At 39.2% G+C, this 25,520-nt stretch overlaps 3 protein-coding genes across 3 annotated transcripts; 1 reads left to right on the top strand and 2 right to left on the bottom strand.

The window, feature by feature from the left end:
* Nucleotides 1–4,055: 4,055 nt before the first annotated feature.
* LOC308390695 (leucine-rich repeat, immunoglobulin-like domain and transmembrane domain-containing protein 2) lies at nt 4,056–6,528 on the bottom strand. Its single transcript, XM_080872936.1, has 3 exons — nt 6,417–6,528; nt 5,418–6,199; nt 4,056–5,212 (listed from the first exon to the last, which is right to left on the bottom strand). Exons 1-3 carry the CDS (start codon nt 6,524–6,526, stop codon nt 4,425–4,427), a joined length of 1,680 nt encoding a protein of 559 aa, XP_080729062.1. The 5' UTR covers nt 6,527–6,528; the 3' UTR covers nt 4,056–4,424.
* A 1,048-nt stretch (nt 6,529–7,576) lies between these two features.
* On the bottom strand, nt 7,577–12,031 carry lrit1b (leucine-rich repeat, immunoglobulin-like and transmembrane domains 1b). The gene is made up of 4 exons (XM_080873008.1): nt 10,641–12,031; nt 9,861–10,321; nt 9,307–9,612; nt 7,577–9,172 (listed from the first exon to the last, which is right to left on the bottom strand). The coding sequence occupies exons 1-4, from the start codon at nt 10,760–10,762 to the stop codon at nt 8,094–8,096; spliced, it is 1,968 nt and encodes a 655-aa protein (XP_080729134.1). The 5' UTR covers nt 10,763–12,031; the 3' UTR covers nt 7,577–8,093.
* Nucleotides 12,032–14,912: 2,881 nt separating this feature from the next.
* On the top strand, nt 14,913–22,091 carry rgrb (retinal G protein coupled receptor b). Its single transcript, XM_080873860.1, has 7 exons — nt 14,913–15,294; nt 15,608–15,764; nt 17,261–17,382; nt 17,817–17,970; nt 18,106–18,223; nt 21,226–21,339; nt 21,584–22,091. The coding sequence occupies exons 1-7, from the start codon at nt 15,219–15,221 to the stop codon at nt 21,722–21,724; spliced, it is 882 nt and encodes a 293-aa protein (XP_080729986.1). The 5' UTR covers nt 14,913–15,218; the 3' UTR covers nt 21,725–22,091.
* The last annotated feature ends 3,429 nt before the right edge of the window (nt 22,092–25,520 follow it).

Here is a 25,520-nt window from a genome sequence, read left to right on the forward strand (position 1 = left end):
GTGCATAAAGAGGGAAACACATCATCATGTAGCAATTTCAAATATCCAGTGGCCTTGAGGTTTCCATTGATGAAGAATGGACCCACTATTGTTGTACCCTATATACCACACCAAACCACTCTCCAGTGACGTGCAGCGAGTGCTACGCTGTGGGTTCTTGCTGAATGAAGCTAGGACAGCCACTGATGTTTCTTCATTAGTGACAGTTTTCTTGCGTCCACATTTTGGCAAATCCAACACTGAACCAGTTTCACGAAACTTAGCAAGCAGTTTGCTAACTGTGGTGGTCTCGTCAGGTGTCTTGCATTGAAATCTGCTGCAATGACCCGGTTATTGCATTCACCAGATATCAACACAATTTTGATCCGCTCCTCACGTGTTAACCTCTTCGACATGTCAATGGCTGTGAACAAAGAGAAACTTGTAAATAACTCATGAAAGAATAAAGTTACGTTGAAACCAAGCACACCATTGTTTTTCTTGTGACATTACCAATAAGTTTGATGTGTCACATGGCCCTCTTCCTATTGAAAAAACAAAAGTTGTATCCAAGATGGCCGACTTCTAAATGGCCACCATGGTCACCACCCATCTTGAGGAGTTTGCCCCCTCACATATACTAATGTGCCACAAACAGGACTTTAATATCACCAAACATTCCCATGTTATTACGGTGTATCCATATAAATGGCCCACCCTGTACTTCTCCAGGCTTTCTTGCACCTGCTCCCTACTCTCACTACAGATCATAGTCTCATCTGTGAACATCACAGTCCACAGAAACTCCTGCCTGATCTCATCGGTCAACCTGTCCATCACCACTGCAAACAAGGTGCTCAGGGATGATCCCTGATGTAATCCTACCTCCATCTGTTACTCCAATAGCACCTTTCCTCACAGTCTTGCTACCCTCATGTATGTTCTAAAAACCATGTCTTCACTCACTAGTATATTTGCATCTCTAACCTTATTCACTTAATCTACTGCACATCCTTTCCAGCTCGATTTCTGCCTCTAGCCAACTAGTACAAGTCCTTTTCAAGACTTTCTTGGCTTGGTTTTTTCTCAATCTTTCCAGAATGTCTGGAATGTGAACAATTTCTAAAATACTTTACTGATAAAATTCTATCTCTCAAATCCTCACTCCCCCCAGTGGTGAGCCTTGCTTTCACTGGAGAATGTGCTTCTACTTTTCATCAGTTTGAGCCAGTGTCACTCTGTACACTTAAGCAAATTGTCAAGCAACTGAAAATTACTAGTTCTGCATATGAACCTCTTCCGTCTCGCATTGTGAAGGACGGCTTTGATGTAATTGGGCCCAGTATTCTATTTTTAATGAACTCATCATTGTCTTCTGGCTATGTTCCCTCTGTTTTTAAACATGCTATAGTGCAACCTGCTCTCAAAAAAAGGTGTCTTGACCATTGTGATTTTGTTAATTATAGGCCGATATCCAAACTTCCATTCCTCTCCAAAATCCTAGAGAAGATAGTTCTCTCGCAACTCCAGGCTTACCTGGATGCGCATGACATCTGTGATAAATTTCAGTCTGGTTTTAAACCACGCCACAGCACCGAAACAGCTTTGCTGAGAGTCCTTAATGATCTTCTCTTAATTACTGATTCAGGGCATTCTGTTGTATTAGTCTTATTGGATTTGTCCTCAGCTTTTGATATGGTTGACCATAATATCTTATTAACGAGGTTAGAACGCACTGTGGGCATTCGGTGTGAAGCCCTTAACTGGTTCAAATCATACCTTTTGAACAGGTCTTTCTCCGTTACCTTGGGTACTTATTCTTCCTCAACTGCATCCTTATGCTGTGGTGTGCCCCAAGGCTCTGTACTTGGCCCAGTGTTATTCTCATTATATATGCTCCCCCTAGGCTTAATCTTTCTCGAGTGCATGAGAGAAGTCAGAGAATGGCTTTCAGGCAATTCCCTTATCCTGAATGATAAGAAAACGGAAATTGTGGTGTTTGGCAACCATATCCCTTGGGGCCTATTAGCTGATACCTTTGGTTCCTTTGCCACTTCTTTCTCTGACTCAGTTAGTGACCTAGGTGTCCTGCTGGATAGCTCTTTCAAATTTAACAAACAAGTGTCCTCAGTAATCAAATCTAGCTTTTACCAACTGCGCCTTATTGCTAAGGCTAAGCACTATGTTCCTCATAAAGATCTTGAAAGGCTCATTCATGCTTTTGTGACTTCTAGATTGGATTACTGTAATTCTCTCTCCTTTGGTCTTCACTCCGCTCTCCTTCACAGACTCCAGCTTGTCCAAAATGCGGCGGCTCGCCTCCTGACTGGCACTAGAAAGCATCACCCCTGTTGTTATTGATTTGCATTGGCTACCCATAAGATATTGCATTGAATTTAAAATATTGTTGCTCACCTTTAAAATTATAAATAATTTAGCCCCTCGTTATCTTGTCGATCTTCTTAGTCTATATGTCCCTGGGCGAGCCCTCAGGTCTTCAGCCCAATTACTCTTGACTCAGCTTAGATCTAGACTTAAATCTAGGGGTGACCGTGCTTTTGCCCTGGTTGCACCTAATCTGTGGAATAACCTTCATCGCTATCTGTGCGTCAGACTCCATTTTATCTTTTAAATCCCGTTTAAAAACTCACTTATTCAACATAGCTTTTCCATCTAGTTAGTGTACTTATTTTATATTTGGTTTAATTTTTATTTATGTACTTTACCTTTTAGCTTTATCTGTTCTTAGTAACTTTGTTCTTATATTCCCTTTTATTGCTGTATAATTAGTGCCCTCAACCTGATGACATATGTGGTACTTTGTAAATAGTCTTTTATTTAATCATGTCTTAATTTACCTGTTTTTATTGTAAAGCACTTTGGTGTACCGCTGGTTTTTTAAACGTGCTATACAAATAAAGTTGTATTGTATTGTATTGTATTGTATCTTTCCATAATACACAAAATCAGTCTTTTTCTTTGTTTTTTTTAGCCAACTCCTACAACAGGATCAAGAGTTGGCATCTTAGGCTCCTGCAGGTACTTATGAAGATCCAATATTATAATGTTATTTTGACACCTAACAACCACCAAAAAAATACAAATCACAAAGTTTCTATAGCTTGGACAAGTACTAGCTGCTATAATGAACGTACATTAGGGTTCCCATTGTTCTTCTAAAATAAGCAAAACCTTCACTAAAATTGATCAAAGCTGAATTAACCTTGTTTTTTTTTATTTAGAAATACATTTATTTGGAATAATTTGCTATACTGAAAGAAACAGGTAACAAAAAAGAAGAAGAAAAAGAAAAGTCAGCATTACATAACTTTTCCAGTCTTTTACTACTACTGTCCCTACTTTTCATATAACATCACTTTCTTTTTAACTGGGCTGTACATATTATATTAAATCAATTTATTAATCAATTAATCACCTTTCGGTGATTAACTTCTTGAAACAACTATGTCTGGAAAAAGTACTATATATTAATATATTATCTAAATAATAGCCTTTTTCAATTGTTTTATTTATCTATTAAAACATAAAATTATTATAACATGCAGTAACTGATGCACATGTAAAAATCATGTGAAAATACAGTCACCGTGTGGACACAATCAGCTCAGAGGCATTAAATGGAAATATCATGTTCTGCTGACTAGGATTCAGATAGAAAATCACTTTAATCTGCTTAGCAGTGTATGTATAAATTCATGGGAAAATACAGCTTACGTAACAAATCCTCTGAGTGATTGTGATAAAAAAATCTGAGTATGTCTCAGCATTTGTCTTTGACTTCTTTTTAATCCACATCAAACGCATTTCATTCAGTCATAATAAATCTGCAGTCCTTAAGAGAAAACACAAAAAGATTAAAAACATTTTCAAGACAAAGTAAATCAAAGCAGGCCAGAAACACACGTACAATCCACAACATCATATTGCAGTACTGCATGATAACTTAATTACACACGATTAATTTTTTTATTTCACAAAGTGACACTAAAATAGAAAATAAACCCTCCATTTAACAAGGAAGAAAGGCATCTCCATTTTCAGGTGACAGCTTGCAATATACATACATTCAAAGTGGATGTGTGCGTCTGAGTTTATATAAGCAGCAAAGTCAAAAAGAGGAATTATAACAAAAGTCCAACACTGAAAGGGAAAACATGTTTACCCCATGAACAAATGTGTTACTTTACCACATAATATATGTACAATTCAATTTTTTTTTTTAAAGTTTTATTTTAATGTTTTTACTTACATGGTCACAAGAGTCTTCAAAGTGTGAACCAGAAAAATAATGGTGCATGTATTTTAGAAAATAGTATACTTAGCTTTGTAATTCAACTGTAACACATACATTTAGAGGCACAAACTTAAACTACAAATAAACTTCATGTAGAAATGTATTATGAATGCAGTTCTTGACTTTGATGCTAGTACAGGTAAGCTGCACTTCCTCCTTTGGACTTATCCTCAGACCTCCGTCTCTTTGTTGGCTTTTCCATCGAACTTTTGCACAAAGCTTCATCGCTGGTTGCCTGCAGGCTGTCAAAAGTGCCCTGCCTCGCCCCCTCCTGCAGGTTTTCATCATGCATTCTGTGCATCCTCCACAGATCCACAAACCGGTCCACACAGCTGAACCTGGCCTCTGTGGTGCAGGCATACATGCCAACCGGCACAGCCAGCACCATTGCGCACACAATAACTATAATGTGGATTAACCTTTCTTTCTGCTCCATCTCACTAATGTCACTTCCTGTTACAAACACAATGCACTGACCTTCCCTTGGTGGGTGGTTCTTCAGGGTCACACACACCTCGTATTTGGTGACAGGAAGCAGATTACTGACCGAGTAACTGTTGATGCCCGGGCCAATGTAGATCATTTCCTTCTTTGGTGAATCATATTTGCCAAAGTGGATGGTGAACCAAGTTTCTGCAGGATTTTCAGTTGCTGCGTGCCACTCTAAGGTAATTCCATAAACTGTCTGTTTGGCTATGTGTATTTCAATGTAGGCATTCTCCTCAGATGACAGCATAGGGACAGGCGGGAGGAGAGGAAGGGAGGAATCAGAAGAGGCGATGTTAACTGTAATGTTGACAGAGGAGTTGCCAATGAAATTGTTGGCCGTGCAGGTGTAGAGTCCTCGGTCTGCCAGATGAAGAGAGGGGATCAGGAGCTGGGAAGAGAAGGTCTCCTCATCGATGTTTGTCTGTGATGCTGCAAGGTGAAAACAGCATCAGAGCAAATCACAGGATTTTTTTCATCTGGTAATGACATGCTCAGGTATTCTGATATTATGCAGTAAGTATTGTCTCTTTCAAAACACTGCAGCCTGGGAGTTCACTATATATACTTCGCTAAGTGCTCCAACAGCAGGTTCACAACAATTTAATGGATGGTAGTGATTAAAAAAAAATCTTACCAACAAATCCTCTTATAATCTTCAGACTGTACATCCACTGAATGGTCGGCTCTGGCCTGCCCTTCACTAAGCATGTTAGGGTTGCATTTGCTCCCAGAGGTAAAGTGATGTTGGTTTCTGGGGCAGAGGTCACTGGCCTCATGCATGATTTTAACTGAATCTCGTGGAAAAACTTGTGAGCTTTGAGAGCTGGACCTGAACACATCAGATAAGAGTTCATCAGGATGATGGGAGGGCTGACTGCCCTGGTGAACTCCACAAAGCCTTTGAGGCGGCAGTCACACAACCAGGGATTATCATGCAGCCCCAAAACCATATTTGACACCATCCCTTCTTTTGCCCAGGCTTTCTCAGCTATTTGAAAAAGGGGCCAATTAATGAAGACTTCTTTTGCTATGACACTAAGCTGATTGAAGGATAAATCTAAGTAGGTCAGTGCAGGTAAATATCTCAGAGCATGTTCGGGTAGCACATCCAGGTGATTGTGTTTTAGGTCCAAAATCTTGAGTTTTGGTGTATCCTGAAATGCTGTCCATGGTACTGAAGTCAGCTTGTTCCCTTGTAGCCTTAGTTCAGTCAAGTTAGCGAGCCTCTCTAGGCTTTTCATGTTCATCAGAGCGATCTCATTAAAATTTAGCCAGAGGAACTCCAAGGCAGGCACTTTTGAGAAGGATCCTTGAGGTAACTCAGTCAGATGGGATTTTTCAATTCGGATTTTAATGAAATCATGTGGGATGTCCACTGGGATTTCTCCCATGGAGGTTTCCATACATAGTAAAGACCTAAAATGACAGACAAGAAAATTTGTGCTATACAAAGATAATGGTGTAGTACACTTAGCTTAAACGCAAATTTTGGATAGTGTTTATTTGGGCATTTCACACTAGTCATGCTATAAGTAATGTTTATTGTAGCACGTAACTTATTCAAAAGAGGACAGACTCATAGCAAATATACAACCGAGCTTTACAATGTAGCATATTTTTAGTGGCCACTTACCTTCCTAAGATATCATCTGTGCACGAGCAACCGAACAAACAAGTTGACGATCCAAAAGAGATGAACTGGAATACCAAAGTGATATGCAATGTGACATAAAAGGCGTCCATGATCCTAGACACGCATATGAAATAGGCCTGTCAGGGCAGGACATGCTCATGGGCTGCGTGAAAGAAAGCCCATTACCTTAATCTCCCTTGACGTAACCCTTAAGAGGCCAAATGACATGTGAGACACAGGTGTATTTATAGCAATGGTCCACTTTTTCTAAACACAATGTTAGATCTTTTCAAAAGGACATAAAGAGTTAACATTCACAAGTGTTTTTCAGTCGAGAGCTATGAGTTCGGCTTGATAGTAGTTCTTGTCTCAGATATGACCCCAAAATGCTTCGCATCAGATTAATTTAATTTATTTGTTCCCCACTAAAGCAGCAGCATTGACATGACAGGAGGCCCATCTGTGTTAAGTGGGCCGGAGCCCGTCAGGCTTAGCAACACTGAGAGGGAGGGCTGCACAGAGACAGAGACAGATGTCTGGAGAGGACTGACCTCAATAATCTAAACACTGTTTGTCTCTCAGGTTGATAAAGGCCAAATCAGCATATACCAAAGCGAGTGCGAAAACAAACATCTACACTATAGCTCTGCAGTTTCACATCCTTTAATACCCACGCTTTTTATACATGCGCATTATAATTTAACAGATAAACAGATTAGCCACATGTTCAGCATTTCAGGAAATGTCTTTTACATAAGGCATATCATAATCGTCGTTTATTGCTACAGTTTGCTTGAATGCTGAGTTAATCATACAGAGACTGTACTAGTAGGTAATTTAGATGCTGGAGCACCCATAATCAAAATGATAAAGACTGATCCAATGGAAAATATGAATATTAGTCCAAATTTATGCCATTATATGTATCAACTGTAGTGATTCATATATTAATGCTACAAAAACTGCCTCGGATTTGCCTACAGCTGTATTAATTGATTGTATTTACTTAGTTTAAGCATGTTTTGTAGCAGTTTATAGATACAGGGGATACGTGTGGGTGTTTTTAAGGAAAGTAAAGATGTAGGAAAAAAGTAAGCATAAATCAATATGAAAATATTTATTTTTATACAGTACATTCATACATACACATATATTTTAGGTTACAAATATTTACACATTACAAAATGTACTGTATTTCAGGTTTTTCACCCAACAGTAAACCTGGCACATTCACATCATACTGACATATAAAACAGGCTAAATAAACTATTGTTTCCCTAAATACGTGTAGAATAAAGATTTTCACACAAAGCATAAGTTACATCTTAGGAAAAAACAAAGAAAAGTGAATGTATTGGGTTTAAGAGAGTTTAGGGCATCGAGAGAGTTTTCTCTTATTCTTAAAAGTGCACGATGAATTAAAAAAAGTTATTTCTACACCACTTGTAAATTTACAACTGCGTTACTGTGTATATTTTCCCTTTTTGTTGTTTCCCACCAAATGAATGGTAGCTTTTACTCCCACAAGGCTGTAATTTATTTGAATAGATCCAGTCCTAAAAGAGCTACAAGTGTCCTCTGGATACCCCTTTAAAAAGAGGATCATTTGAATCTTTCTAACAGTGGAGCACGGCGGTGCAAAGTGCATCCTTTGGGAACTGAGGCATATGTTTGGTTTTAACAGAAGTACTCATTAGGTAGCCCTTCAGTCCTGGCTGTGGCTTCTGAGTCAACACTAGATCTCGCTGAGAGCAGCCTGTTGGATTCGTCAGGATTTAGCCTCGTTAGATACTCGCCTTCCATCCCCTTAGCTTTGGTCCCAGGGCCGAGGGTCTCAAACGTGACATACGAGTCCTGTATTTCTTTGGATTGCTTCCCCAGCAGCTTTTGGCAACGTTTCTTTATTGCCCCACAGCACACAATCAGTGTAAGAGGAACAGCAATCACGCATGCCACCGTTATCACCACCACATTAATGAGCTTCTGAGTGCCACTGGCACTGGCTGCTTCATCGGTTGAGAAGATTACACACTGCTCCTTTTTTGGGATCAGGCCTTTGACGCAAACACAGGCAATGTACTTTGTCTTTGGCACAAGGCCGTCAATTGTGATTCTGTTTCTTCCAGAGCCCACATTGATTCGACGCATGTCTCTCTCACCAAATATAGCATATAGGACGCTAAACTCGGTGGTATTTGTGGCTGTAGGGGCTCGCCAGTTCAGAGAGACAGTATGGTCAGTGTCACCAATCACCTTTACAGAACGCACTATCCTTTTCTCAGGAGCTTGCTGTAACGATGAGGCATTGGCCGATAGGTTACTTAAAGCATCCTGTTGCACGTCCAGTGGCTTCTGTGCATCCGAACCTTTGCCTCGTCCCTGAGAAACACCATCAGAGATGCTGTAGCTCTCAATCTCATACTTCCCAGTCACCCCCTTGCCATTAAGAGGTTCAATGATGGGCTGTGCAGCTGTAGATGTAGGTGGAGGAACATATCTGGCAATAAGCTTTTCCTGGTATGCCGCTCTGCCAATGCCACCATTTTTCTTCCCCCTTGATCTCTTAGAAGTACCACCACCGCCACCTCCTGCTTCTTCTGACCGAAAGGAATCTGTGATCACCAAGGAGATGACAGCGTCTGCCGTGCCCACAAAGTTGGTCGCCTTGCAAACATATTTCCCAGAATCCCGGTAAGAGACAGCAGGCACGCTCAGAATCGACCAAATGATGCCTTCCTTTGAGATCTCTTGCTGAACTGAAAAAACAAAAAGGTAGAGATCCACAGAGATAAGCAGATTGATAAAAAAAAGAATAACTTTAATGTAATTGACACGTGTGCAGAAATAAATCAAATCTAAGCACATCTGGAACAAATGCAACAAAACTCACTGGTGCCGTTCATTTTCTTGCCATCAGCACGGCTCCAGAACAGCTCTGGGATGGGGACTCCAACTGTGCCGCAACGCAGCAGCACGTTGTTGCCCAGTGAGCTCCGAACACGAGCCACAGCCGTATGCACTCGAGGGCCTTGGCACCTCTGCAGCTCTGCTTCAGTGAAAAGAACCCCTGATAGGCTCTCAGGATCAGCGCATCTTAGTCGAGTGTCAATGAGAGCCACGGAGGACGAGGGGGACTTCTGAAACTGAACCAGATCATAGAGTCGACAGTCACACAGCCACGGGTTATCATGAAGACCTGCAGAGGAATGTATGGAAAGACTTTATTAGTGAAAACAATAAATTAAGTTGTTTTACCCAACACTGAGTCATTTTAAGACCAGACCATTACCTGGGATTGAGTATAAATAAACATAATTAGCCTAACAAGTTGACACACTGCACACACAGTATATTTAGACTAATCCCTAACTGAGCTTTAAAGAAGTAGCTCTCATACAAGGCAGATTACAAAGAAATCTTAATACATTAACATTCAATCCTCACCAAGTATTAGTTTAGAAGAATCAGCGTCCTGGGGTGGCTTCACACTTAGCCACATTGTGAGAATTTCACCAGGAACGGTTGTGAGACTGTTGCTAGACAAGTCCAGGTAGGTTATGTTCTGTATATACATGATGGCTTCTGCAGGCATGCTGGAGATCTTGTTGTTGTGTAAGTCGAGGAGCCTCAGGTTTGGCATGTCTGTCAGAGACTCCCAGGGGAAGGAGGTAAGGGAGTTGCCATCCAGCCTGAGCTCATTAAGGTTGTAAAGACCCCGGAAACTGTCAGGAGTCAGGGAGTTCAGGGAATTGAAAGACATCCAGAGAAACTCCAGACTGTTGAGGTAGTGGAAGGTGCTGCTAGAAATCCGTGTGATTGCCGTCTTCTCAACGCGGAGCTTTGCCGTGTCAGTTGGGAAATTTTGAGGAACCACAGTGATTTCCGGATCATTGCAAAGAACACTCCTGCAAGAAAATAACAATAAAAAAATATGACTACCTCTACAGAACATGTAGCAGTAACAATATTAAAGATACTTTTAAATTCAAGATGAAAGCATATTTTATACGTTAGTTTTAAATAAAAAAAATAAGTTTAAAAAGTTCAGTTTATTAAAGAAAAAACGTAGCAGACTATTTTTGAGTTATACGCAAATGGGATTAAGGAACAAATCCAAGTTAATTCCAGCACACGGAGTCACTGAATATAGCAAAGCTATATTCTCACTTTTATGGCAAAGCATAATAATACAATTGTGCTCTGAATTCAATTCACAGAGCTTACCTCGCTTTTGATCCGTCGCTTAGTTTGTGAAAGAAGCAGCTGCACTGGGCAGGACACGGACTGCTCATCAGAGGAAGAAAAACTAAAGCCAAACAAAAAGCTGCAGGAAAATGTCGACTCATTTTGCAAGCTACTGAACACTATGCAACTAAACTACAGTTACAAAGCATGCGCCGCTACTCGGTCTAACGGGACGCGGGATGCATCGTGGTGTTTTGCACGCTCACAGATCCACTCTGCTCCGACTGGTCTGAATCCTGAGATAAAAAGGATAGGCAGGGATTAGAGAAGGACTTGGGTTATTTTCATTCACACGATTAGGCTATTGCTTCCTGGAAGCTGATAGGTTACCGCGTTTTTACTTTCATTCTTAGACATACTTTCCAAGCAATGATTGGATGGACAGTTATGACACAACTACCTGCAATTATAGGACATAAAGAAGTAGCAGGTGGACGAACTACAATCGCTAAATCTACCATACCTGAGTGAGCATTTGCTTCTTCTTTTTTCTTCGAGTAAAAGGGGAAATATCTGAACACATTTAAAACGTTATTCTTATCTTATCATTTTTATCCGTCTCTAGGCTTTCTGCTCCACGTAAATTGACCAAGTTTCACCAAAAACAAACAAACTGAATAAATTCTGATATGAAACACAAGACGATAAAAACTCCTCTCGATTAGGTTTAAATGTCCTCAAACCGTCGTTTTTGTTAGAAACTTCATTTACAGACTGTAGTTAAATAGTAGCAGTGAGCGACCACTAGATGGCAGTGGGAAGTCACTGAGTGTAAACAATTGTTAAACACTTACACTGCTTGTCTCCGTCCAGGTAATCAGTGGGTTTGAATACAATTTTAAAACAGTTTTTCTTATGGAGAGAATTTCTAATCTCTGCAAGACTGCATGAATCTACTTCCCCCCAAAAAGAACATTAATAAAAACTTGGATTTCATCATGCTTTGTGATTTTTTTTCTGTGCTATTAACACATGTACATTCATACATCATCATATGCAGGCTATCTGAGTATGACATACTTTGTGGATGACAGATGTATTGTCACAGTCTGAGGGGTTTTTTTTCACAGGTAAAGAGGTTTAAAGACATGGCTGCTCGGCAGGGTTTTCAAATCCTTTAATCCAGTCATCTCTCAGTCTCTTGATAATACAACTTTGTTCCATTTCTTTCAAGAGGGCTGTCCCAGACAGGAAAACCTCCAACCCCGCATCTGTCCCTATAACATTTCCCCATATGACCACACATCTTGAATTGGGGTGTAAGGCGCATCTTTTAATAATGCCTTTATAGCAATTAAGATTTATTTACAAGAATAAATGATCTATCAACGGGAAAGTGTTATAATAATGAAAGAAACTGATGCAAAATGACATTTTTCATTTTTAATTACCAAAAATATACATTTTAAATAAATACAATTATTAATTTAAAAAATATTAAGTCAAAATAGAAGCAATTCTCTACATTATGGAAAAAAAAACATGTATCGCTTTCACAGGACTCTATGCATAGATTTTTTTTGAAAACAAAAGAATTAAGAAGGCAAGTAGCAGCAAGGGGCTGACAGTCAAACACGGCAGCCTGCACACTAAAGAAATAATAAGACTTCTAAAACAATATCCTTTGGACAAGGAAGGAAAGATATTTGCCAAAATGCACAGTTCATGAAATCCTGTCCTTGACCAGTTCATGAACTCCTCTGTCTACCAAGCAATACAAAGTATTCTACAGTCAAATTTGGGGCCATCTGTCCGACAGCTGAAGCTTGGCTGAAATTGGGTCATGCAGTAGGACAATGATCCCAAGCACACGAGCAAATCTACAACAGAAGGAGCGAAAAAGAAAAGAATCAAGATGCTGCAATAGCCCAGTCAAAGTGAAATGCTGTGTTAGGACCTCAAGAAAGCTGTGAATAAATTAATGTCTGCAGGCCTCAGTGAGCTGAAGCATTGTTTTGAAGAGGGGTGGGATAAAATTCCTCCACAATAACATGAGAGATTCATAAAATCACACAGAAAACTATTACTATTATTGTTTATAACGGTGGTTCTACAAGCTCTTGCTCACTGGGTGTTCTTAGTTTTTCACAGGAGTCCTGTGAAAACTTTTCTTTTCACATGCCTGAAAGTACAATACCTAAAGTAGGTGCTGTATGTAAACACAGTATATTGGCGCCTGTATGTGCACTGGGGTGGGGGCATTTCCATCTGAGCTGTTTATGAGAAAAAGGTAGAAAAAGACCAGTGTCTAGAAAATGGGAGTTATCCCATTTAACTGCTTCTAGTTTTAAATTAGGAAATATATTTTTAAAAATGCTTTCAGTTCCTGGTCATTTGTTCAAATGGAGTTTCAACGATAAAGCCTTTGTTTCATTGCAAAACCAACAGATTATGCTGCAGTAATTAACTATTTGTCAACGGATCAATGTTTAGCCTTTGTAGGGAGTTGTAGCCTTGTGTTTTATGCCACAGTTTCATTTGTGTGTGGCTAAACACGACGAATTCTCTCTGACTGAGATGATGTTAATTAAACAGTTAAATTAAAGAAAGCTACAGTCCTGATCTCTGGCATTATGTTAAGTCTGGCAGTGCAGGTCATAGTGCAGCTGTTGGACTAAAACTTATTCAACCTCAAAACGCTCTTTAGTTACTTCAATGCTCATATTTTAATCCTATTTTCTTCACACTCAGCCCCAGCAGATTAACAGATTGTGCTATTAAATATTTTGAAATTGAGAAACTGGCATTGCTTTATGTTCCTGAATGGCATCACACTGCTCCACCAGCTTCTAACAAACACCTCGCTAGGCCTTTTGTTGGGATTGAGGGCACCACACAAATATTCTGCGATGTGATTCAGATGCTCCAACTTGTCAATTTATCTGTGAAATATTGGCATTTTTACCGCCCCAAATGTTCCAGAGCAGCAGATGCCAGCAGATGACAAGTACACATGTCATAGCTTTTTTGTGTGTGTGGATTGAACACAGAGCTTACAGAAAAGACAATATGGACAGTTTAGAAAAGGGTATTATAAGTCCATTGGGACAATTCATTACTTCATAGTTAATGAGGTTGTGGTAATCTGTGGCAAGCTTAGTGGTGCAATCAGACTCTACCCAAATGTTACATTTTAAAAGGTTTAAGCAGCCACAATAGCCAAAGGTAACTTAGGACAGCTGTGACATGGGATGACAACATGCCATGTCACAGATCCTCAAATCCTCGCAAACTGCCTTCTTGAACATGACAGCAAGTACGTAACAGCAAGTATCCAAATGGCCTCCACACTCACCAGATCTCAATACAATCACAGACCTTTGGGATGTGGTGGAACAGGATGTAATCCCACACGTGCAACCAATAAATCTGCAACAACTATGATGCTATCTTGTCAATATGGACCACAATCTCTTAGGATTTTTTCCAGTACCGTGCTGAATCTATGCCAAAAGGAAATAAAACAGTTCTGAAGGTAAAAGAGGTCTACTTCCTGAAAGTGATGTGTAGGCTGGTCTGGAAAACATTTCGTTCTTACAGCAGAAAGAAAAGAGATAGCCTGATGTAGTCATGAAAGTGAGTACTGGCTCTTGACATTAAGTAACTTACGGTTGTTCCCAAAGTTGCCTGAAAAGCCTCCAATTAATCCAAAACTCAACAGTGACTCCCTGTTAAACCCAGAATTGAATTTAAGATCCTTCTTCTCAGATACAAGGTCTTGAACACCTCCCTTGTTATCGTAACAGAGCACTTGTGATTTTTGAAAAGAGCTAAAAGTAGAATTGGAGGAAAGCCTTCAGCTTTTAGGCTCCTGTGGAGCCAGCTCCCAGTTTTAACTCAGGAGAAAGACACCTTCTCTACTAGTTTTTTGGAAACCTGGAATGTAAAGGTCTCTTTTTCTAAAGCACTTTGGGTCAACGTCTGTAATTTGAATATGCTATTTACTATAAATAAAATAGACAGGACGGTCAACACAAAAAGTGCATGTTCGAGGTATATTTTTTTTTCATTTGCAAAAATTTCATAGATCCGCCCACCTCTATTCTCCACTCCCCATGTGTTTATACACCATTATTACATTAGTCTGTGCTTCATCTTGTCTTCTTATGCCCACCCCAATCGGTGGGGTGAGCCCTAAAGTGCATTTAAGAGTTGTAACTGTCCAGACTGCCGGTCAAAGTCTGCTTAAGAGTCCAACACTCTTTTAAGTTAAAAGACAACATTTCCCATGTTTCCTTTCTCTTATCGCTTACAAAGCTGTAGGTTGGTTTCGCCACAGAGTGTTCGGCAATAAACTTTCAGAGCCTTTAGATGACAGAATTGCGCAGAAAACTCGCAAAGTGTTTGCAACCACTCACTTGCAGAATGTGTGCAGGAAGTCTGCTTGTTAGGACATTCTTCGGGGGATTGTAAAGAGGGCTTTGCTAAGATTAGCGCGTTCGTGCTTTTTCACGTGAAAGCACCTTTATAAGGCCTTATTGTGGCACAGACTGTGGGTGGCTACGCTGCAGGAAAACGACTCGTCTTCTTTGCAAAGTCTAATTTGTGTGCTTCATCATGGCAACATATACGTTACCGGAGGGATTCACAGAGTTTGACATGTTTACATTCGGTTCAGCACTCCTTGTTGGCGGTAAGTGAAGCGCGCTGTATGGTTATACAAGAAGGAAGGACCCAGATAACCATGAATAAATTTGGAAGAGCTGTATTTTTAGCGGGATTCCTTGTTTTTGTTTGTTGGGGGGGGGGGGGGGGGGGGGGTAATGCTTGGAGATGAGTTAGATGTTAAAAGTTCCAAACCAAAACTACCTAAATTGCATTTTGTTTGTTTGCACACTTTGTGGGCCAAAAAACCAATAAGATCGGCCATGCAGACAAATACAGCTAGAGGTTAAATGTGAAACCAAATAATAGAAACGTAATTTATTCTTTGTTTTCACTTTTAGGGATGCTGGGATTCTTCCTCAATGCCATCAGCATCCTTTCTTTCCTCAGGGTGAGGGAGATGCGCAATCCCAGCAACTTCCTGGTGTTCAACCTTGCTGTAGCTGACCTCAGTTTGAATATTAATGGACTCACTGCAGCCTATGCAAGCTATCTCAGGTAACAAACAGGGCATGCTCTGTTAGAAATGTATTTTCTGGCCTTCTACAGTCACTTTATATCTGAATCTTTCAGCAGAAGTTTTCATATTAAGCTGTCCAGCACAAGCTGACTAAGTCTCGGGGTTTCATAATAAAATCCACAATCTACTTTGTTCACATTTGGCAAGAAAATATGTTGAAAGTGACCAAACAGCCCAAAGTTTATAAAACTTAATGTGCACTGATGTTGTGAGACATTTCCAGCTTGACCTATTAAGAAAGCTGATTTTTCCTTAAAATTATTATGTAAAGTGTTACGCAAGACAGTTGTTTTTGTACAAACTACAGTGGGGGGTTTTAATTAATACATTTATTTAAGTAAAATCAACTTGGTTTTTGCATTTCTCTTCTCATTTTTTGCTTATTGTAAAAATGTCCACGTGTTTAATTGGAATCCAGTTATCAAGCTAACCACTTTTTCAAATTTTAGAATCAATTGTTTAAGTTTAAGTGGGATCATTTGTAAGTACACCTTCATGAACCCAGCAGCCCACTGCACTCGTAGTGTCACAGCTATCATAAAATGAAGTTAAACTTTATTTAGTTTGTGCAATTGAACATAATGAAACACAAAAACAACAACTTATTATGATACAGATGTGTATACTGACCCATCATATGATATTTCATATGCTTGTTGTCTGCTGCTTTTAATATGTGGCAAAGCATCCATCCATTCACAATTCAAAGACTTCTCCTTCTAGAGAATCGATCCTATTTTAGTGACACGTGCATACAACGATAACCTATTGATGCTTCACCCAAATTCTGCTCAAGGTCAGAGACACATTTGGTGTTACATTGGGACTTTTCCCTTTTCACAACATAAGCTTTATGGATTTTATTTACAGTTTGAATTTAGTGTGCACAAAATGATAAAGAAAACTGCATGAAATACCAAATGAGGTGATAGCTTGACTTTTTGCTTTGCCTCACATGTGCCCTACATGGTGATAATGACGTTATTGTTCATAATTATGGAGGGAGTGATCCTACTGGTTGACTCCCAGTTAGGGCCTTTCTGTCACCACTGTCTTAACATCAGTGATATGGTCACATATATTTATGCCGTTTACTGAATGGCGATGGTTACTGCTGACCATGTAGTCATAACACTCCTCAACTTAAACACTTTTATTTTGTGTTGATCTACATTAATATGTCCTGTATATGACTATTTGTGAAACTTTTTGACTTCTTTCAATTTAAATTCTCATTAGAGAACTCAATGACGAAAAAACTTTTTGTGCTTCACAAATTACAACAACCTATGAATTATGATGGGTTGTGATCAGAATAGCCTCCACATCAATGAGTTTCTGGTTATTTTATTTTATTTTATTGAGCTGTATACCTTTATACCTAAGCACTTTGTTTTTATATATAAGTTTGTGTAACTTTAGGTGCATTTTTCTGCAAGTTGTAGTATGACACATGTTTCTTTGTCTTCTTCAGATACTGGCCATTTGGTCAAGATGGTTGTGCCTATCATGGTTTCCAGGGGATGATATCCATACTGGCATCCATCAGTTTCTTAGCTGCAATCGCTTGGGACAGATATCACCAGTACTGCACCAGTGAGTAAAGGCACTACAAATAGGTGTTCAAAATGTTAGTTAATGCAGTTTTATACACAATTGAAATGAGATATTCAGAGAAAGTCAGTCTTAAAAAAAACTGAAACATGCATATTTTATCTGCCCCTGGGAAATGGTATAACTTTTTATTTATTCATTTTTTGTTTCATGTTGGGCAGGGGATAAGCCGCTTTATAAGCCGCTTTGTAAACCATGTGGAGCAACTCTTAAACGTTTACATTTTATATTTCTTCATGTTTTTGTCAACTGAATCGACTTTATATTTTGTCGGCGATAACCTTGTGATATTTAGTCAACTTAAAATAAAAGCATTTCGATTCCCAAAATAAGACTAAAACTAAGTTATGCTCACGTCAAAAGTTTGTGACTAAAACTAAATCAGATTTTTCTGTTAAAAAATGAACACTGTGTAGGACAGAAGCTTTTCTGGACCACATCTATCACGATCAGCAGCATCATCTGGATTCTCTCCATCTTCTGGTCTGCTGTTCCTCTACTGGGATGGGGCGTCTATGACTTTGAGCCCATGAGGACGTGCTGCACGCTGGACTACACCAAAGGGGACAGGTAAATGTGTAAATATTAAAAGATAATCTTACCATGAACAATAGTTTTCTGTTTTCATACCTGCCAGTTCACATGGAAAACGGGTACATAGACTTTTACAGCTGTTGTTGTTGTTCATGGTTATTTTTCTAACAGGGACTACATCACCTACATGCTAAGTCTGGTGGTGCTCTACCTGATGCTCCCAGCTTTTAACATGTACTCGTGTTATGATTTGATCTACAAGCATTTCAAGAAGATCCATCACCACCGGGTAATACATGCTGCAGTCTTACTAAAAATCATTGTGTATTAGCACATCCAATTGTGCCTTCAAAATATTTTGTTTTGTTAAGTATTGGACAGTCGTACAAAAGAGTCTGATCACTGGCTGTGTAGAAGAAAGCAGCTTAAATGTTATTTTGCTCTAATCAAAGGGGCTCTAATCAAACCACGAGTTTAAGAAGATTAATTTTACGCATAATGAAACACAACCTTTAAACCTGCTGGTGAGTGCTTTTCTTTTTCTTCTTTATTTTATTTAATCTTTAACAGGCTTATTATTTCTCCATTCTTCTATTTGCATGCCACTCTTTATTGTAGTTTTTTTATGCTGAGCATAGAAGTGAGACCGGTTGCAATATTAGGGCCATTGGAGGTAAAAATAGTCATTATTATTATTAAAGCACTCAGGTACAAAAGGATAATAAACTCAGGCAAAAAAGTAATTTCCAAGAATAAGGTTATGAATAAAATAAAATAAAAACAGGGCAATTTACAGAGGAAAAGTCAAGAAAAACATTCTCTGAAAAAATATTCTGTATTTATTTATTTTTTCTGTTAATTTCCAAAATTGTATTATTTTGCTTAAAGTCCACAGACAATGAACTGAAGCAAAGTTGTAAAGAAGAAAATCCTCCAAAAATGTGAGATAATGATTCATTTGTATAGAAAATGAAAATTATGGCTTGATAAAGGCACGGCACTTATCTTAGACAGCAGTCTAAGCAAATAAGCCCAGATTTCCCTCACCCTAGCCACTTCCTCCTGCCCATCTAGGGGTATTAACCCTTTACAGCCGATCGGAGCGGGCACGCTCTGTTTTGCGTAACTATTTTTAAATCCCGGTAGCTCTGAAACCAAGTAAGCTAGCGCAATAATTTTTTTTTGCATATGAAACTGGAGGAGTTGTACTTACATCTTATGCCATCAGCTTGTCCTCGGTCACAGTTTCCTTCCACATATAGCTTTGCAAAAACTGCATAAAAATCACTTGCAGCAACAAAAACATGATATTCCAGAAACACGCTTCGCCGATCCATCAGCTGTTTGTAACACTTCCTACGTCCATCAGCGTGAACTATCACATGACCGCATGACCTGCCCGAAACCGGAAGTGACGTCATTTTGCGGAAATGTAGTTTTTTACGATCGGGGCCTTATGAGCTTGTGTTTTACTTGTTATGTGTTTTAAAAAGTTATGTTTGACTTTATGACTTTCTGTGTCGTTTCTGGGATGCTTAAGACTCATATTGCACTGCTGGAAATAGTTTACTTTGATGCATATGCTGTTATTTTGCAAATTTGCACTATAATATTTATTTTCGTTTTTCCTGCAGTATATAAAAATTGGTGTATTTCAAAAATAAAACTATGAAGACACTCAAAATAAATTTCCTGTGGTGGGAAACTAGTTTGTGTAACTTTTTTGTATTTACAGTTTTGAGGGATAAGCCTCTTAAATTTCTCTAACTAGAAATATATGTTAAAAAAACAAAAACGATTTTCAATTTTTTTGTAGTTTATTGCACTTTTTTGCAATTTATGTAATTACTATGCACCTAATGCAGACATATTATTAAAGTTTGGGCTATAATGGTTGTATTGATGTATAGCAACTTGAAATGCTCCCAAAAATGGCTCCACAGCATGTAAAAATATAATATAAGCTCTGGCGAACTTGGTTCTATGGTAGGTCTTAAAGGGTTAAGCCCAGAAAACCTCACCTAGGAGGTGTCCGGGAGGCATCCTAGTCTGCCCAAACCACCTCAACCGGCTCCCTTTGATGTGGAGGTGCTGCGGCTCTATTCCAAATCCCTGTTGAATGATCAAGCTCCTCACCAACCCTGAGAGAAAGCTCAGATGGCAGCCCTGGCATTGTCCAACACTAATCAGAATTAAGTCCGACTTACACTTGGTCAGCATTCTGGTGGAGTGCTGGAGAGGGTTTCACCAAGGGACTCTAAGAAGGCTGGGCCCTCTGAACTGTCATTTGGCATATAGGCACAAACAACGGTCTGGATCTAATCTAAACCCCAAAACACAGGCAGCAAAAAACAGGGATACAAGTATAAAAAACAACATTAAGCCTGACCATAGCTTCTCACCGAAACTCCAGAATGGAACAGAGTCAAACCCCTCAGTGAGAAGGAAACTGGTTCCATACCCCAAGTTGTACGTTGAGTGAGTCAGACTATATCTATATCAGCTTGGACTCGTCCCTCATAAGTGAGGTGATATTGAATCTACCACAAACCAGTTTTGGAAGCCAGGGATCAGAGTACCAGGACCTCTGCTCTGACTGCCAGTCAATCCACTAAGCACTGAACACCTCCTGTGGGCCCCTCCTGTGGGTGGTCAACAGGAGGATGGACCTATGTTGCTTTTTCAAGCTGACACCAGCTGGGCCCCATGGCTTAAGGCCTGGCCATCAGACAATTGTCCTCGAGACTGTACCCCAGGCCTGGCTCCAGGGTAAGACCCCAGTAACCCTATCCCAGGCAGAGAGCACTGGACCCCTGGATTGTTACGCTGCATAGGTTATGTGTACCACTATTTTGTCATAGGTAAGGAGTCAGACAATCTGCCATGGCAGACCTTACCAGAGCAAATTGCCCCAACCACATAGCTCCTAGATCAATGGGAAACATAAACCCCTCCACCGTGATAAGGTGGCGATTCATGCAGGGGATCTCAAAAAGATGGCAATCTGAAAAGCAACCCATGTAAGGCTCTGAGTTGGTTTCCATCCTATTCAAGTGTGATCTGTTGTCTATTAATTATTCATCCAGCAGTTATGCCACATTCTAACCTTGTGTTGACCACATACTTTTGGTCACGAAACCACTGAAGTGCATCTCTACTTCATCTCTTGTTTCAGCAACTACACACAAGCTTGATAAGATCATTATCACTATCATTATTAGACTAATTGTGACACACTCTTTCTGTTTTTGAAGCCTTGTTGTATGTAACACAATGGATTTTATTTTACAGTTTAACACCAGTTTGCCTGTGAGGGTACTGCTGATGTGCTGGGGCCCATATGTCATCATGTGTGTCTATGCCTGCTTTGACAATGTGAAGCTCATCTCTCCAAAGCTAAGAATGGTATGTATTTATTTTGTTTTTTGCAACCTAACACTATGTGAAAATGAAACAGTTAAACACCTCTTTCTTCTTCTTATTGTTGACTTTTAGTTTAACAGTTTCTTAGTTGCAGTTTCAGTCATCATTCTTGTGACTTATTCCACAAGCAAGACAATGAAAGGAGTCAATCATTTTAATGTCACACTTGCCATAGTATGTGAGACAACTTAAACCTTTGCTTTTTTGTGTGCCTTTTCCCTTGTAGATGCTTCCAGTTATTGCAAAGACAAATCCTATATTTAACGCTCTCCTCTACTCATTTGGAAATGAGTTCTACCGAGGGGGAGTTTGGCATTTCCTCACTGGACAGAAGATTGTTGAACCAGATATTAAGAAGTCAAAGTAAAAGAAAACCCAGTAAAATCGGGCAAAAATCCAAGATCATCAACTGCTTTCATGATAGGTTCCTCATTCAAACGTAGTAGGATGTTTTGAAATAAACATTGCCAGGTCAGAGATGTACAGTTGTGTTATTTTCATATTTCATATTTGTACAGTACATGACATTACAGGACGGTCTGTTTGCTTGGAGCCACCATACCTCATGTTGGACTTAGCTCAATCAACAAAAAAACATGCTGCAGGTAATCTGACCATTTTAAATGTTCATGCATTCTTTCTTTCAGCAGCTTGACTTTAACCTGCACTGCTCAAGCATCCACGTGAATCCAGTGACAATAAACACAGATGTTGCTCCTCTTCTGCTGTTTGCGCTTTCTATTTTAATCCGATTAATGGAGATGCTTGTAAGCAAGAAGCCTAATTGCTGCAAGCAGAAATGTGCCTTTTATCACATGTCAGTGTCAAATCTAAAGTATTTTAATAAGCAGATTATTTAATAGTGGTTTTGTTTTGTAGACAGCTAAATAATACAGCCCCTCTGTACAGTGAGGAAATATTTACTGTGTTAAGCCCGTTGCGCAATTAAGCTCCTTCTTAGGCGACGTGGACTTAATCTCATTTCAGGTACTTGTCTAAATTAGGAAATGCATACACTAAACTACACAGAGTTTGGTAGCGTTTTGTCTTCATTTCATATTAACTTACACTGAGCTAAATTTGATGACATATTCAGTTATATTTAAACATATTTAACAATTTTGTTTTTACTTTTCAGTGCGCCGAATAGTTCTAAAACAAATGCTGTAGTTTTTTTAGTAAATAGGCAAACGTTTGCATTTTCTGTCTGCATGCACATGAATAGATGCTTCAGAGCAGGAACACAGTTACCCTTAAGCTATATTGGCTTAGCAATTTCATAATACCAGCAATGAAATGTCTTTGTGGGTTGAGTTACTAAGCCACGTATATTCCAAAGATCACCACAGAAGGGGCACATACTGTAGAGCAGGGCTGTCAAACATAAGGCCTGGGGGCCAGATTTGGCTCATGGAGGACTCTATTCCAGCCCACTTGATGACTTTGGAAAATGTGAAGGAGGGCATAGATTTTGGATTTTTAACTGTTTTACAGTTTTTCCTACTAATAAGGAACCTCCTTTACTGTCATTCATACTACATCAAAGTAATTAAGTAATAGATAAACAATAACAAAACACAAAAAAACGGTTTTATCGCAATCTACTAAAGAAATTTATGTTAAGCTTTAGAGTAAATTTAGATTTAGCTTTTTCTGTCATTTTAGACATGCTCACAGATGTCAGCATTTCTTTATTGTGTAGAAAAACTTGAGTTGTACTGCTGAAATTGCACTTCTTTTTCTTGGATTAAATTGGATTAAATGTCTATATAAACTTCTTTACACTGACAAATAGAGGGGTTTCCCTGCTTCGGCCCACTTCAATTCAATTCAATTTTATTTATATAACGCCAAATCACAACAAAAGTCGCCTCAAGGCGCTTCAGATCAAAGTGGGCTATATGTGGCCCACGATGTAAAAAGAGTTTGCCATTTCTGCTGTAGAAGAAACAACTCCAGCTCTGATGCTAAATGTATCCACAGCAGAAATAATCCACTGTGAGACGATCCTTGTCACACTAACCTCCGAGGTGTGACGTTGCCCGCAGGCTGGTCGTAAGGGGATTAAATTCTCTCACCATCAATGGCAGCCTTCTTTAAGGGAGAAGGACTCAGCCTAATGAGCAACAGTGAAGCAGTCCTGAAATTAGACTGTTGGCTGCTTAAATTAGAATGATGAACCCCTGCATTTAAATGTTGAATTGCATGAAGTCATAGCCCTGATCATTTTTACCCCAGTAAGGCATCTCTTAAAGTTGCTATTTGAACGCTTTTGTTTTTAATAGTGCAGACAGACAGAAGACTCGAGTCAACTCAGAACTAATGTACAGTATGAACAGTGACAATACCTGCAAATTAAATGATATTCCCATTTGCTTCAGCTGCACTTTCAGTAGCATGCCTAACCAAAATAAAAGGCTGAACATTGTGCTAAGTTAGCAATGTCTTTGTGAGTTTGTATTTTTTTCTGTATCTTTTCTTGAATGTAAAAATGTGACAAGTGGGGATAAAAGTAAGTTGAAAAGCTTGAGCAGGGGGAAAAAAAATGCATCGCCTAATCAGAAGCTGCCTCGGGAATGCTGTTATGCAGCCTGCTCATTAGCATCGGATTTCCTTCCAGTATATGAGCAAGCTCTGCTCATTAGGAGGAGTTAAATATTTGGCACAATCATGTCCTTCCTCCAACGTCTCCTGCTGCGATCAGGACTTTTCTTGAGAAAGATTAAAGAACTAAAAGATCAGCATCAAGTTCTTAGAAACAGTTGGCTGATTGTGTGTGTGTGGTCTAGTGATCTAATTTGGTCAGAGCTGTAGATAGACACTGTGGTAATAGCAGAAAGTTCACAGGAAGAAAGTAGAACCTGTCACAGACAGATAAAGCCTGACTGAGCCTTCCCCCAAAACAAATAAGCGATTACAACCCTTTTCATCCAATAGAAACGTTAAGATTTGGGATCCACCCACCAGGCAAGCTGAAGGTTAATAGAAAATAGAGGTGTGCTAAATTTATTACTCTTCACAGACAATGTTAGAAAACAGAATGATGCCTGTCCTTATTTGGCAGCTTTCTCTAATATAAGGATGAGGATAATAATAACTTCAATTAAAATAAATAAATAAATAAATAAATAAATAAATACATCCCTAGAAAATAAAAGTCCAAGATGTTTAAAGAAGAGCCTTAAAAATCTACTGTGTGCCATTTATATTTGGCTGGAAAAATAAATTAGGTCACTAAAATACAGAGGATATCACTGCTTTAACATTATCTTCAGTTCTAAAAAACACTTATTGACCTACCACGTCAACACCAATCAATTGTAGGCTTGGTTAATGAAAAAGCGTCATAACTTCCAGTGTTGTAATCACTTGTGAAGATTGTTCTTTTGCATGCTTCAAAAGAACCTCAGTTTGTTACATGCCCTCCCCTACTCTTCTATCCTAGTTTAAATTGGCACAATAGTGTTTAATTCCGAAACAGCAAGCCGATATAATGGAAGTGTATCATTCCAAAAGCATTTATTTGTGCAGCTGAATTAAATTGGTGAAAACATTTTGAAGAATTTTGGTCGAAGAACACTCGCTTTGCTAAACGGCCCTAAAATATCTAAAAACAGGAAAAGTGAGTGATGCAAAAATCATCTTTGAAGTTTAGCCACAAGGGGCGGCTGAGTGAAAACACTATTTGTAAAACCTCCAGAGACACTATATGGACCTAGCTGGTGAAGTCCTGCATGTTTACAGCATTAATACTGAGCATGTGTTTACTCATGTAAGAGACAAAGGTGAAAGCTGCCTATCAAAGAAGAAAGCCAAAGGGCAACTAAACCCTCCATTAAATATTACACACTACAGTCCAGAGGTCAGATCATATCAGTGGAAGGAAGCACGTTAGATGGTAAAACCCAAGCTCTGATGCTTGGCTTAGTGTTACATAATACTATCTGTTCATAATAGTTTCTCGGTCACAAGTGTTATCATAAATTTTGATGCCATTAGACCACGAACTGTGTCAAAGATGTGACATATCTGAAGTGGATTTTTCATGCAATGATTTTTAAAGAATTAGATCACGCCTGTGTCACTAGGCATCTAGAAAACCTTGCCCCTAGTCTCATCCATTAAGCCTCTCTGTTGTACTGTCTTCACGTCAGAGGCCGAGT

Source organism: Rhamphochromis sp. 'chilingali' (genome assembly GCF_963969265.1).
Source record: "Rhamphochromis sp. 'chilingali' genome assembly, chromosome: 22".
Lineage (NCBI taxonomy): Eukaryota > Metazoa > Chordata > Actinopteri > Cichliformes > Cichlidae > Rhamphochromis > Rhamphochromis sp. 'chilingali'.